Source organism: Mus caroli, chromosome 13 (assembly GCF_900094665.2).
Source record: "Mus caroli chromosome 13, CAROLI_EIJ_v1.1, whole genome shotgun sequence".
Lineage (NCBI taxonomy): Eukaryota > Metazoa > Chordata > Mammalia > Rodentia > Muridae > Mus > Mus caroli.
The window spans coordinates 8,072,869-8,089,048 of record NC_034582.1 but is presented as its reverse complement, the minus strand read 5'-3'; the positions used below and the strand labels follow the sequence as shown (position 1 = coordinate 8,089,048).

At 41.1% G+C, this 16,180-nt stretch overlaps 1 protein-coding gene across 11 annotated transcripts in view; it reads left to right on the top strand.

Annotated features, from left to right (window-relative positions):
• The window catches only part of Ryr2 (ryanodine receptor 2), a 562,694-nt gene that overhangs the window by 430,236 nt on the left and 116,278 nt on the right, over positions 1 to 16,180 (top strand). For all 11 annotated transcript variants that reach the window (XM_029468301.1, XM_029468299.1, XM_029468302.1 and 8 more), the window contains exons 62-66: positions 2,137 to 2,258; positions 5,919 to 5,968; positions 12,200 to 12,260; positions 13,146 to 13,384; positions 15,217 to 15,298. In XM_029468301.1, the coding sequence (XP_029324161.1) occupies positions 2,137 to 2,258; positions 5,919 to 5,968; positions 12,200 to 12,260; positions 13,146 to 13,384; positions 15,217 to 15,298 (554 nt within the window). The remainder of the gene's footprint in view (positions 1 to 2,136; positions 2,259 to 5,918; positions 5,969 to 12,199; positions 12,261 to 13,145; positions 13,385 to 15,216; positions 15,299 to 16,180) is intronic.

Sequence of the window (16,180 nt, the reverse complement as noted above, 5' to 3'; positions counted from 1 at the left end):
AAAAATGGGATCCTGCGTCTGCTTGGGGCAAGGGCCGGCCGCTGGGTGAGGCTGGACGTGGGAAATTTGGCTGCATGGATCCCCATGGAACAGCTGGGCGGGCATCAGGATTCCGGTCCAGGGGTGGGGAAGGCACAGTCTGAGGTCCCCACGGACCTGCCGGAGTTGGGCTCAGACTCTCGGGCACCACAGATGCCGCTGGGTGCCCGAGGAAGAGCTGGCTCTGGGGTCCCTGGGCTGCATGGAGACCAGGAACGCCAGGTTCTCAGTCTTGGACACCATGGATGCTGCTTGATGTCACAGAAGAGCTGAGAACAGAGTGGGCCCGCAGGCAGACTCTGGTCCTGGCCGAAAGGAAAAGGGCAGGGAGGAGAGAGCTCTGGCAGCTTCCAATTGGGAAGAGTCCTTAGCTAGATTGGCAGGCTGCTTGGCTTGGTGGTAGCTGTGGTTGGAGCACAGGGAGGCCTCCGGGCGGGAGATTAGATGCATGGCTCTTTAGAGGGAGACCCGCTCCATTGCTCCAGCACTGTGGATCCCTATGCGAAGAGGCAGTCCATGGTTTTAAAGCATTTATTGTAGAAAGGCAGAAAGAGGGAGAAGAGTAGAGAATTAGAGGACAGCTATGGCCACGTGGAGAGAGGGGAGAAGGGAAGGTGGATAGAGGGGGAGCAAGAGGGCAAGAGAGAAGTAGGAAGCAGGAGCAAGGGTAAGAGAGGGAGGAGGGGGCAAACAGCTTCTTTTATAGTGGGCTGAGCCTACTTGGCTGTTGGCAGATAACTGTGGGGGTGGAGTCCAGACAGAATACCAGGAGCTTGGGGCATTGCCTATGTGATTGATGGCCCACATACCTCTCTGTGGGTGTGTGTCTGTGGGAGGCTGTCACTGTGACAGGAGCCAGGGGCCCAGGAAGAATGGCTGAGCACTTCCCATAGGGTCACCAGGGTTCAATACCTGTGCTTGACTGGAGACAGGCTGTCTGTGCACAGGTCACCACCCCACACTTCCAGCCAGTATAAAGTTCTTATAAAGACTTTCAAGAGAGCGATATTGTGTAAAATGTGTATTTAGTCATTCGGTATAACTGTTTTATGTAGCAAAGTAGGAGAAAAAGACTATATCCAGCACAATAGAGCAAGTACCAATTCTAGAAATCAGAAAATGACTATATGGATCTAAAAATCCAACCTTGTTTCTTGCTTGATTTCTTTTGCCTAGTAGGCTTAGAGAGAGAGAGAGAGAGAGAGAGAGAGAGAGAGAGAGAGAGAGAGATCTATCCAAAATGCCTTGGAGGGGCAGAGAATGTAAGATTTTCTCGTATAAGATAGAAAAGGCCTGCCCACCCAGTGAAGCACCCCTGAGCTGAGATCTGCTGGTAAAGAGAATGAAGAGTCCAAAGTACGAGTCACAGGCAGGGCATTGTGTGTACTGAGTTATGTGCATATGTCTACTGAGTAGGAGAAAGAGTCAACCCAGGGGAGCAGGGCTAAACCTGAACATGACAGGGACTTTGGCCTTGAGAAGAGACAGATACTATGTGCATTGTATGGTTTTAAGTTGGCCTTTTGTTTCATTTTCCATTCTACATCTACAGAGCATCAATGGTGGGGCAACCACACACAGTGAACAATAGTACAAACAGGATGATACCACACCCTTGGTTCTCATATATAACAGTGACTCAGTGTGTCACTCAAGGAACTCAAGAGCCCTTTGGCCACTGAACTGCATTTTATGATCATTATCATATATGTCTCACATTGAGAAAATAAGGAGAATAATTCCGAACTATTAAAAATTTCTGTGTTCCTAGTAATTATCTCTCAGCATATCATACTCCATCTCTCCACTACATGCTCATACACATGTGCACATGCATACATACAAACATGCACACACACATATATACACACATGTGCACATGTATACATACATGCACACATGCATACATACACCCATGCACACATGCATACATACATGTGCACATGCGTGGGATGAAGCTGACAGAAGGGATCTAGATGTACCCATAGAATTAGCGTGGGTGCAGTATTGCACAGAGCTCTCTGTGTGCTTTGAGCTCTGGTTCCTCTCTCTCTCATACTGCACTTCATAGATCTGTTTTCTCTTCCTCTCTTTCAGGTTGTTCTTCCTTTAATTGATCAGTATTTCAAAAACCACCGTCTGTACTTCTTGTCTGCTGCAAGCAGGCCTCTCTGCACTGGAGGACATGCATCCAACAAAGAGAAGGAGATGGTGACAAGGTAAAGAGCCATGGCCTTAATGCTTTATATTTGATTTGTGTTTGCGTTTGGGTCAGAAAACCAACCACAGGACCTAGAGCAGGGGAGAAGAGTCTCCTGCCCTCTCCTGTGAGCCTAACACTAAGTGTGTAGAGGTTCTGCAAGTTAACACATGTGTATGTTAGAGACAGATCTTTTTATTTTGGCATTTAAAGGTAACACTAACAAAAGCAATAGAATACCATTCAAGACAAAATAGTTAGGGTACTATAGCTGGAGTGTCCAAGAAGGTTGGGAAGGGATCTCCAGACTGGCATTTATGAGAAATGTGCAGAACATTTTCTGAACATTATTTTCTTTGAATTTTTTTTAACAATCTAATATTCTGAGAGCTTTTTTCTTTTAAAGGACAGCAATGTCCTACTCAGACACTTTTAATTTAATTTAAAAAAAATTAAATCATAGTCCCATCATGGTAGTGGGATGAAACAAAACAAAACAAAACAAAACAAAACAAAACAAAACAAAACAAAACAAAACAAAACGTGCTTTTCTGGTATTCTCTTGTGTCTTTCAACCTGGTGTCTTGGGAACGCCTTGTTTGGTTTAACACTGACATCTTCTTTATAGATTTTTTTAAATGTGGGGGTCTACTGCATTTCTGGGTGTATTTTCTTGAAACTGTGTTAGGACTCTGTCCACATGGAGCTTGATGACCGTGAAGATCTGGGGCACCGCATTGCTCACACTCCTCCCAAGCTTCTGGAGTGTATCTGAGCAACGTTTTCCTAATTGAGAGGAAGCTATGTGAAGAGCCCTTGCTTCTCTTGGCCTTGACTTTCCTGCCACGTGGGATGATCATGTCTGATCAGAGAGAGTGAATTGTAACCAGGGGGACCAACATCACTGGTGGACAGGATTGAGGAGTCCAGGCTTGAAGAATGCGAGAGGGTGGAACTAGCTGGAGTGTCCAGCTCATTTAATTTTTATTACCTCATTCCCTGACTACTCGATGTCACTGCACACATACACACTGTATCTGTCTGTCTGTCTGTCTGTCACTTTCTCTCTGTGTCTCTGTTTCTCTGTTTATGCCTCTCTTCTCTCCTATCTGTCTGTCTGTCTGTCTAAATGTCTCTGTCTCTTCTTAAATACTGATCTCCCTGCGAGGCTGATAAAACATACCACTGTGCATAGCAGGATCAGGGGCAGTGTACAGTCACACCGCACTGTGGAACTGCAGCCCTTACAGCTTGAGCTTGACCTCCTCCCTAAATTCCCTAAGAAGGGAAAGAGCAGTCTGGCAGAATTTCACACTGGTGCTCTCTCATCAGCGTCTCCAGTTCCATGGCCCAGTGGACTGGGAGAATACACAAACAGCTAGACAACCCAGAGACACCCAGAACCCACAGAGCATGCTGAACTCCAAATCTTCTGCTCTTTCTGTGGTTTGTAAGAATCACAGATCCTAGTTGCCCAGAAATACTATCCCCCAAAGAGATGGAAATTTACCTTCCTGGAAGAATTTCCCTTTGGTGTCTGCTGCTCTTGCTTTTCCTGATGCTAGGTGCTTAGTGTGCAGTAAGATGAGGAAGACACACCTTTCTCTGGCTCATTCTCCTTGAGTGAACAGAATCAAATAAAGGGAGATGCAGAACTGTCTGTTGCCAAAAGAGCCTAACAGCCTAGAAGTGGATCTATCAGGAGTAGCTGTGTTAACATATAGTCAGTGTTATAAATTCAGTAGCCCAAGAATGCTGCACTTGAATGCTGGAGGGTCATAATCAATACTCCTAACACAAGTGAGGATGCAGCCATGTAGTGTGTGAGCTTAGGACAGAGCTGTCACTCCTTGGAAAGAGGGCATTCAGAAGCCACCGTGAAGCTCAGAAGATGAGGGGTCTTGGTTAGAGTTGCATTTATTTATAATTAGTAAATAAAATTATAGTACAAATAATATACACATTAACATCAAATATCACACCTAAGAGTTTCATACAGAGATTTTTATTTTTAAAATATTTTGCTCTGCTAAATGGCATTCTCAAATCTGACTCAGACCTTTGCAGATGAACATTTTCTTGAAAAAGCTACAAAATACCCTATGCAATTAACTTTCATCAATAAGTAAATCAAGCTGGGTGTGGTGGCATCTGCCTGTAGTCTCACCACTCAGGAGAAAAAACAGTTAGATTGGAGTTCAAGGATAGCCTGGACTCCTTGGTTAGTTTGAGACCAGCCTGAGATGTGTAGGTTGTCCATGTCTCAAATCAACAAATATACTTTTAACAATCAGTTAATCCATATTGCTATAAACTAGTACAGAGCCATCTGATCAAAATGTGCTTTCCGGTTGGTTGGTCTCTGGTGTTTTCGTACCCCTGGTGCTAGGGACTTGGGTTTTGGGAAGCTGGGAGCTGGGGAACAAGGAGCCAGCTGACCCCACCTAGGAAGCCAGTTTAGGTAAACCTTTGCAATCCTCCAGGAAAGAATGCTGGGAATGGTTGACAAATGACTCCCCGGAGGGCTCAGAAGAGAACGTATGCCTTCAGATGGCAGAAGGTGTGATCTGGTGGATTAAGTGCCATGGTGGAGCAGGACACGTCGTTCCTGAAAGTATCAGAAGGGAACACCCAGAGGATGCAGTGCCAGCGGAGGGCTAGACATCAGGATAGGCTTGGTGGGGTCTGTACAGCCTGAGCTGAGTCTGGGAAGCAGGGTTAGGGACAGTGAGAAGGAAATGGTGTATAACAATCAACATGAGCAAAGGATATCCCTACAAGGAGTCCCTTGGGAGGTCATGGGGCTGGGAATGGGTGAAGAGGCAGAGGCTCCACCTACTCTCATAACTCCGGAATCTCTACTGAGGGGTAGTGGGTTTGGGGCTGTGATACTGACTAAAGAATATAAGCTGTGGTTATGTGGAATGCCCCACTGATAACCGCTGTGAATTCCCTGGGACCCCAAGGTAGGATGATAAAGACACTCAACAACCCCGTCATCATTAAGATGCCTTCTGGTTATCACCTCTGCCATTTCCTCTGACTGCTCTTCAGATAATCAGTCCAGATTCCGTTTCCAATTCATGAAGTCTACATCCAGAGGATGCTTGGGGTTTATATAAGGAGCACAGTTTAGTATAGAAGAGACTGTTTATCTGAGAAAGGGGCATGAAAACTTATCGGAACACGTATGCCCAAAGAATTGTATATTTCTGTGTGTAAGACATGTCCATGATAATAAGCAGGTGCACGTGGGCGTAGTGAATCCAACTCTTCCCACGTGGTTTTCCTGTAGTTCTGTTCTCTGTGAGATTTATAGAGATGGCTTCTGTATTAATGGGCTTTGCTTCCTATTTTATTTTTTGTTTCTTTACTTATAATATGTGCTTTTTTAACCATGTTGTTAAGATACGCAGAAATCCTTTCTTTACCATCTTACTCCACATCCTGCTCAGAGAATCGACCCTTTCTGCGTGACATCATGTTTGCTTTTTTTTTTCTTTTCTTTTTTTTTTTTTTTTCGGCTCATAGGTCAGCTGTTTTGTTTTTCTTTCTTTCTTTATTTCTTTTCTTCTTCTTCTTCTCATCTTGTTTAATTTATTTTTAATTTCCCCCTGTCTTTTTTCTACCTCCCCTACCCCTCCCTTTTTCCTCCTTTTGTTTTTTCTTTTGTCCTCAGCCTGTTCTGCAAACTTGGAGTTCTTGTCAGGCATAGGATCTCACTGTTTGGTAAGGAGACCCTTGGGGGATTTCTGAGCATGGCCATCCGGGGCTTTTCTTTGCTAATTTCTGAGCATGGCCATCTGGGGCTTTCCTTTGCTAATTTTGCACTGCGTTGTGTGTTGCTATGTTGCATGGATGCATGACTGCACAGCTGCATGCATGGCCGTCATAGGCCAGACAAGTTCCTGGAGGTTGTATATAAGTAACGTTGCCTATGGCAAAATGGAGGGCTATGAGTTCTCTGAGCCAGTCCAATTCATGACTGAAAAACAAAGGGTATTTAATGAAAGGAGCAAGACTGAAAATGGCAAGTTCTGCCATAGTCTTATTTTAAGAGTAAAATGAAACCAGGCTCTTGGATTTTTTGCTCAGCTCTCTCTGGAAATTAAATAATAATAATCTGATGTTGATCCAGATTTGGAATCTACCTTTCATTTTCTGTGTTCTCAGCTACAGATATGTGTGTATCCTGCATTGCAAACACTGGAGCTTGGTAATTGGGGCTATAGTGCCCAAGAGCTTTGCTTAGTCAAGGTGGCTTCTGTGAACCACTCCCCAACACCCAGCCTTTTTCTCATGTGTCGGAGGGTCCATGTAGGTCCATATAGGTCCATATAGGTCCATATAGGTCCAGGTCATACTCCTGAGCACTTGCTCCCAGACAGCCGTGCAGGGTGGCACTCACCTTTGCATGTGTTCCTATATGGAACCAGCAACTGCTGGCAGAATCTTGTCACTCTGATTGTATAAACTGCCAAGCCAAATTTGAGCCCGTTGTTCTTTATGTTTTGGGTATAATTTGGGGATATTTTATTGAGTTATATGGCTAGAAAGGATTTCAGTTTAACTATAGTTTTATGAAACACTATAGATTTAAAAATTAAGTCCTTTTTGGAAAAGTCACAGTGAATAAACTGAGGGTCTTACACACACACACACACACACACACACACACACATGCACACACACATGCACATACACACACAGACAGTCACAAATAATATACAAATAATAACTCTTACTAAAAAATTTAAGAAGTGATTGGTTTTGGTACAACTAGCTAGTTTTCTACTGGATATTTCTTGTATCTAGAATGTTCAATATACTTCTATTTATCAGTTATATCATATTTTATGTAAATTGTCTGAAGTTTTATGTTTTTACTTAAGATATTTAAAATTTTCAGGGACTTGTCTTTAGAATGATTTGGCCTTAACTATTTTTGTTTAACTTCTTATCAATAGACAACAATTCATTTGAAAACTCTTCTGTCAAGGTTCTCATATTGTGTTCAACTTTCCCAGAGTGCAGCATATTCAAATACTCCTTTGTATAAGAGAGTCTTGTCTAATTATGGATAGCTCTGATGGGAGGTCTGTTACTGCCAGTGTTTACATACTCAACTAAAAGCATAACACTGTATCATGCTCTAACTGGCCACCTATTTCATACTCTTTATTTCTAAGTTCTATCTAATTAATTCCATTTTAGAAAATATATGACATATTTCTGACATATATGACAAAGTACATACATCTTATATGAGAAACCTTCCATAATTATTCATCCACTTACTCAATAATCAGGCCAAGACAATGTTTGCAACATTCCAGACACTTCCATTATGCCATTTTTTAAAAAAAAATGATAACTTTTCCCAAAGGAATAGTAACTACATGGATATTCCACCAACAAGGATTTCTTTTGCCTGTTATTTAGATCCATATTTTCTCTTCAAGTATATCATCTAAGGATAACTGACAATAAATGTGTAATATAGTTTGTGTTCCCATACATGGGGTTAATTATTCCTTCTTATGTGATATTAACATCTATTTAGATGCTGTATTTGAAATCCATTAAGCTGAAAGATGTCTTCAACAATCAGACATGCTCTGCATAGTATATAGACTTGCCTAGTTAATAAAGTCTTTAAGTCATAGCACACAAACTTTACATTGCACAACTATAGCCTGGCTTTAGACGCGTGTGATGACCAGGAGGGAACATTGGGCTTTGACTGTCTACATGATGCTTTTGAGAATTAACCATCTGTATGATTTGGACAAGAGACATTGAATGCCTAAACTGTGATTTTTTTGTATTTGTGGTAGGCTTAAGATCACCACTAATCTTAGAGATTTATTGTGCATATTAAACCTAATATAAGTTAACAAATATTGAGGCATTGTGGAAACTGTGAACTTGCTGTGTTCATATTCTAGTTTGATACATTAGATTTTACTTATTGGGTTTATCCATTCTTATTGGCTTTCACTTAGGTAAATCAGATTAAATACAAAATACAGTGAAAATGTGGTTATTTGAGGTAGAAGCACAAGACATCTTTGGATAGCCCATTCCATGAATGCATGAGAGATGAGTTTGACTAGAGAGACCTAAACAAATATTAACCTTGAGCATAGTCATGTTAATCTTGTCTTTACTACTTTCACCCTACCTCAAATATATTTGGATATTATTTTTCTGTATTCTAGTAGGAAATAAGCTGTTTATCAAACTTACCATATATACTGTCTTAGTTCAGAGAGAATATCATGATGTGGAGCCAGATGATGAGTCAACAGCTAACAGTGTATAGTGCTCTTGCAGAGGTCCCAGGTTCCGTTTCCAGTACCTACAGTGGAAGGCTCATGGCTCCTGAAACTCCCATTTCAAGAGATCCCTCTTCTGGGCTTTAATTGCATCCTCACACAAATCACACACACACACACACATCCCAAACGAATCCTTGAAAATAATTTATGACTTTATTTTTATTTAAGAACCAGTTGAGATAGATTTGGTAATGGGTACCAAAACTGAAGACACAAAATGATACGTATTAACTTTCCAGTTAGGCATTGGAGACCAAGGGGGAGCAATGAACAGAGCAAGCTCTTGCTGTTGAGGGTCACACTGACGAGTAGGTACTGGGGAAATTTAGTCTGTATTATCTGCCAAATTAAATTCACATCCACAATTCTCCTGAGATTGTTACAACAGCTAAGCCACAGGATTACTAGAAGTAGGCTACCCACATTTGCATGTGGCTTTGATTTCCTTTAAGTCTTTTCTTTACATCAAAACACCCAGAGAACACAAGAGACTAGCAGATCTCACAGGTTGAACGCCTCTTCTGGAGGCCCCTAAGGCATCTCGTGCTGTGTGGGAAAATGATAGTTACTTGTTCCATGGATGGACATTTGCACCACAGGATCCTGGTGAATAGAGCAAAAATAGTTTGTAATGGGGTAGTGAGGAAAGAAAGAAAATTCCAACCTGCTTGAATCCATGGGAATTTCCCATGGGAATTCTGAAGTGTTTCCTTGTGAGTTGATGCACATCTGATTCTGGAAATTCAGTTGGGATTGGAATGATACTTAGAGAGGTTGACAAGCAATGGGGATCTCAGTTGCCATTCTAAGAACCCATCATTGGCTAAAGAAATATTGTTTTTATTCTCATTATTACTTTGTACTTTTGCTAGGTATAAAATCTGTTTGCAAACTTCAAGGCAGCAAGAGCATCCCTAAGTCTACCAATGACATTAAGTACTTCAGTCATTGGTAGAGGGAGCAGAATATGAAGACAGAGCAGTCCCAGGGGTGATGGCATGGGTCTGTGCCTGTAAGGTCTGTTAAGGGCATTATTTGCACACACAAAAGAAAAAATCCAGTCCTTTAAATACATCATTGAATACATGGTCATTGTGTATCTGCTGTGTGCAAGACATTCTCTCAGACTATGAAGATGGAGAAATGAAGAATTTTCTCTTTCTATTACCACACTGAAATCAATCTAGACACTGTTACCTGTGCTACTCCAAGACCAGAGGAGCTAATTCTGTCTGAATCTCTTCTTCCCACTTTGTACCACATGCAGCCATGTCTTCTTTGGACACCAGCTTCCTATCCTACTTATACATGCCCAATGCCTTCCATTTCTGTAGAGTAACCTGAGCACGCAAGGCCCTGTGCTGGCTTGCTTGTGTGCCTCCCCATTCATGATCACCATTACACCTTTTCTTGCTCACTGTGCTATGTCAGTATCCCAGCACACTCTCCTTCTGCAGTTAATAATGTCCATTTGTGCTCAGGGGCTTTGTGCCATCATTAATCCTTGAGATAAGAATCCCCTCACCTAACACTTACCTTCTTAGTTCTCCCTTAAATGCAGTAAATTCCTGCCTGTCTGGCTTCCATCTGTCCCCATAGGGCTAAGCAGAAAGCTTGGCACATAGCAGCCTTATAAAAATATCTGATGAATGAAGGAATGAGAGAAGCAATCAGATCCTACTCTCAAAGAACCCATAGCCTTAATAGAGAAGACAGCAAAAAATGCTTAAATTAGTAAGTGCTACAAATTGCAAGGTTTTTCTTTTTTCATTTAAATAAACCCAAATGTTTTACTTAGTAAGACATACAGTTCCCCAAGATATACTCCCGAGACAGTAGAGAAGTCTCAAATTTTTGACATGGTCGCTTTCACAAACATACTGTCTAAAAATTCAATATCAGTGCAGTTCACTACAGTGTTAACTATGAGGATATTGGAATAGTATAAATGTCAGATGTTTAAGAGAAAGGTACTTGTTTTATGAAAGTTTTCTATTTTCCAGTTGAGGATACTTAGTTTTCACTGGTGCATTGATCTTACATTTCTATTTGGATAAGTTTCAAAAGCAGATGCTAAGTGATGTAATCTAGAGAAAAATCTCCCCTGTGATCTCTTCCTGACTGTTAGCAGATTAGATTTACATGGACTATTGTGATGTCTTCCTTCAAAATGCTTCAGGTTTTCAAATAATTACTGCTATTCTCTATCGGGAAATGTCAAAAAATTAATCGGTGTATGCTATTCCTAGAAGGTTCAGATTGTGCTGGGGTTGTTGAACATGTTATAGACAATGAAAAAGAAGTCCCTTTAAAGCCCAAAGCATCTCTGAGGATGGTGACTCTGTAAAGCTGAGGGTGTCTTTGTCTTATGATGCATCTAAGTTGGTCTGCTCCTGATCCAGGATGATCAGTCAGGTCCACGGATGTGTAAGTGGGATGTTAGAGAACGTGTTGTTGTTTAAAGCAATAACATTCAGATGCTACAAAAAACTTACATTGAAACATGACCCACCCTAAGGATTCACAGGATTTGTGCATGTGTGCGTGTGTGTGTGTGTGTGCGTGTTAGCTTAACATATAGAACAAAGACTGATATAGTTTGACCATACTTTGGTAGTCAAATTATTTTGTAATGAAGTCATTATTTCATTTATTTACTTTAAAAATACCTACCTCCAAGAATCACACACACACTCACATACTCATATACTCCATTTATGTTATTCATAATTTTTTACTTTATTTACAGAATGGTGATCAAAGCACATGAATCTCATTGTTTTTAAGAATTACATTTTGATTAGTGCAAAAGACTGCTGGTTTAAGTTCTAGAGAGACAGCTCAGGAATTAAGAGCAGAGGACCTAGATTCTGTTGTCAGCACCCACATCAGGTGGCTCGGAACCACCTGTAACCTCAGCTCAAGGGGATCTGATGCCCCCTCCTCGCTTCCCTCAGGCACTGCATGCATGCACATATGCACATACCTCCCCACACGTGTATAATTAGATATACATAATAGATAAAGATATCTAGAAATAAATCTTTACAGACAAGGTCTACTTAGCTTCTCTAACCTCTGGTTTTAATTTTTAAAATGAATTTAATTGTAACTTCCCTTTTTTGCCAAAGACCAACAAAGTTTGGATAAATCAGCCCACTTTACCACATTGGAATTCAGGCACTGAATGAAATAAGAAAGCAGAGACTCCTGAAGTAATTAAAATAGAATTAGGGTAGAGGTTTAGCCTGTTTTATTTCCGAAAGGTTATGCACTGACTTTAGACGTTGGCGTACCGTATGCGTTACAGTGAATTAGTGTGGGGTGAGGAGAGTATCTGAGGAATTCAGCAAAAGTTCTTCCGTTTTGTGCGATGCTTTCGAATGCTGCTGGAGCATGTCTGCTACCTGGTAAGACATGCTTCACCGCTTGTCTACTTACATGTGCATAACCACTTTTAAGCAGAGAAACTGCATGATTTCAAAAGTCTTCAAAAGTCTTTTTCATTAAGTTATGACTGAACTGTGTGAATTAACCGACATTTGTGACGCGTGTTAGTGGGACAGGACAAGGCTGAGACATTCCAAAGGCAGTTTACAGAGTGTTTTGTTCCCCTCAGGGAATGATGCCACCTCAATTGTGAACTGTCTGCACATTTTGGGTCAGACTTTGGATGCAAGGTAAATAGTCACATTTTCATCTGAATAAATTAATATAGTTATGACACATAAGAATGTTTAAAAAGGACCATATGTCCTGATTTTATTTTTGTGGTTTCATGAATATTTTAGTATAATTGAAAAGAAACCGTTTAAATTACAGCGAATACCATGGTCCTTAGATTCCACAGTTATAAGGAGGTTATTTAATCTTTACATTATTTCTCTAGCAGCTAATTTTATTACTGAGTTATCAATTATGAAAGTATCATGTGTGAGCGAGCACCCCTTCCCCTGCATACACTCACTCACATACCGACACCCACATACACACACATATACCATACATACACTCACACACCAAACACATACACACACACACTCACAACACACACACATACTCCACACAATGCACAAACATTTGCATACACACATACACACTCACACCATTCACACATTCACACACACTCTCTCTCTCACACACACATACACACAACATACATACTCACTCATACACAGACATACACACTCACAACCCCCCACTCCATACACATATACACACATACACATATGCACATACTTACACACATATGCACACACACATACATACTCACCCCCCTCACACACACATGGACATAAAACTCTCTGGATAGAGGGAGGAATCAGTAGGAGGGAGACAAGAGATGGTATTTGGAGGTGAAAATGACCAAAGTATATTATATGCATATATGAAAATGACATAATGAAACCATTACTATATATAATTAATATATGCCAATACAATATAAAAGTTGAATGTTTTCTAGGTATCTACTGTAGTGGAGAGGTAGCACAGTGGTAGGGGGCAGGTTTTCTCCTTTGGTTGTTGCTGTCAGAGAGCTAATCTCTTCCTTCCTGACTTCCTAGGACTGTGATGAAGACAGGCCTAGACAGCGTGAAAAGTGCTCTCAGGGCCTTTCTGGACAATGCTGCGGAGGATTTGGAAAAGACAATGGAAAACCTGAAGCAGGGCCAGTTTACTCACACCAGGAGCCAGCCCAAGGGCGTGACTCAGATCATCAACTACACCACTGTGGCACTCCTGCCCATGCTCTCCTCCCTGTTCGAACACATCGGCCAGCATCAGTTTGGAGAAGATCTGATATGTATGTAGCACTGCCTCTTAGGAGCTGGCTTTTGAATTAGGACCATCAAGGTCATCCCAATGGGCTTCTGCATGCAAATGCTTTGATTATTACATAGCTGCATAGATGGGTGTATGGATGATAGAAACCATCTTGACAGAGGTAGATCTGTGTGTCTCATGGACCCAGAATACAGGCGTGGATTTAGATTGGATCTTCTCTACTGTTGAAGCCCAGGTCCCACCAAATTCCCTGAATCCATTGCATCTTTCCAGTGTTTATTTTCAGTTGATTTGGAACATAGAGATATGCCATCTTAATTGTTTTCAAATAATTTCTGAGTCCAACACAGACTGCTGACTTGACCACAGGTTATTCCACTAAATAGTACTATCTCTGCTGAGCCAAATGCATCATCTAGTTTGTTTGACTGTGCCAAGCAAAAATACCCCTGTTGATAGGTTTCTGTGTGATTTGAGAGACATTTGATTAGCTAGTTTGGGGCCAGAACTCCGAAGTTACTTTAAAAACTTTATCCCCAGAATACCCAAGGTTAGGTGGGAAATTAACACTCGTGCTGTCTCGACCTTTTGCAGGGCTGCTCACAGGAACACGGGATGAGCAAAGAGGTTTGGGGGAGCTGATACACCCTCAGAGACTCACGTAGTGTGGGTTTCCAGGTGTTGGGCAGTGCAATATGAAACTGCTGTGCTGTCCTGTGGCTCTTCCCTAACACTGACAGAACCATTTTCACCAGTAGGACCTTTGCTTGTGTCCCAGACTGTAGATAGAAATAGGTCTTATGTCGAAGATGATTTCTTCTGTCATCCCATGGCATATCTAGTGGTGTTAGAATTAGAAAACCACATTTCTTAGATTTCTTTGTCTTTTAAACCTGTCTTGTTCAATGATTTAGAGACATTTCCTAGAACCTCTGCTTCATTTCACTAACATCAAATGCTATAGGAAGGGAAAAATGGAACGATAACTCAGTGATTAGGAGCAAATATTTATTGTTCCTGCAGAGGACCAGATTTTGGTTCCTAAAATTCACTTCAGATGGCCTAAAAGCCCCTGTAAATCCAGCTAGGGGGACCCAGGTCTCTGGCTTCGTCGAGCACCTGTACTGACATGCCCATACTCACAGATAGACAGATAAACGTATACCTAATTTAAACATTTAAAAAAATCTTTATCTCCTAGAGAAATTTACATTTGAATGTTAGATCTTTGGAGATATTTGTGAGTTATGGTAGCGGTTATTATATTCAACATTGTATGAACAAAGAGATCTTTTCCATGCAAACCTTTATAGAATATAGAATCTTTATTTCTCTCCAGAAGAATATTCAAAACTGATAGTCATTGTTTTTCCCTCTAGGCAGCCTCATGGTTTATTTTATTCCCAGGCAAGCCATCCTTTTCACATACTGAGAGAGATTATTAAAATACTTTTCTCAGAATGTTCTAGATAATCACAACACATTCTTTAAAGTGTCTTGAGCGCCTGTCACACAGAAAACTCTTTTGAAAAGAAGCCTTTATGTTTTCTTTTGTAAATGCGTTCTTATTTTGCATTTTCCAAAGTTTCAAGCATACTTGACTTATCATAATGGACATATCGTTCCATTTTTCCCTTCCTATAGCATTTGATGTTAGTGAAATGAAGCAGAGGTTCTAGGAAATGTCTCTAAATCATTGAACAAGACAGGTTTAAAAGACAAAGAAATCTAAGAAATGTGGTTTCTGTATGTGGTGACTGTAGTGGGGAATTCTGAGTTGAGCCTACACCTTCTTAGGGTCATGTGCTATGCAAGGGTTTACTTCTCAATGGAGACTCTCTCTGTTCTCAGTGGAGGATGTACAGGTGTCTTGTTATAGAATCCTGACCAGCTTGTATGCCCTGGGAACCAGCAAGAGCATCTACGTGGAGAGGTAAGCGCTAACAACAGCCCATTAGTAACAGCAACTGGGCCTTAAACCTCTTCATTTTATATACATTTCTTCCTTTCGAAGCAACCCAGATTAATATGTTCAGTTTCTCAAGAGGATCTTAACAACCTTTAAGAATTATTATTATTATAAATCACAGTGGGGGTATAGTATATAAAATGCAATGGTTTATCTTTTATATAACAATGTAGTATATAAGTTTTAAACTTGGAGCGAGTCTTAGGAGAGGGTCTGCTAGCATTGTTTGTTACTGAGTATCAGAAAGACAAAGGACTGAGGAGAGACTTGCTGAGTGAAGACCAGAGCCATATCACCCAACTACAAAGCCCAACATGGCAGCATGTAGCTTGTAATCTCAGGGCTGGGGTCGGGGGTAGGGTTGGGGGTGGGGGCAGAGGCAGGAGAATCTCGGAGCTTGTTTGAGAGTGAAGTCTAGATGAACTGGTGGACTCCAGGATCAGTGAGAGTCCCCGACTCAAAAACTAGGATGGAGAGTGGCTGAGGACGTGACTCGGTGTTGACCTCTGGTCTGTTGTGCTCATACATGCCCACACACCCACATGCATATGTGCATGCACAGAAAGAGACACAAAGTGAGCTGGAAGTTCATCATCTCACACTAGACGGAAGTGGCACCATGGTCAAATACTGTCCACAGGCAAACTAAGACCCAGACCCAGCATTCGACCTTCCAATTCTGGTGTCTATTTCTGATTATTTTCCTAACTAATAACAATTCCAGAATTCAGAGATTCTCACATAAAAAGCATCCATGGGTGACATAGTTATGACTTGTCAAACTTTCACAACGTTGGTTTGGTTTATACTCTTTTTTTTTTTTTTTTTTTTTTTTTTTTTTTTTTT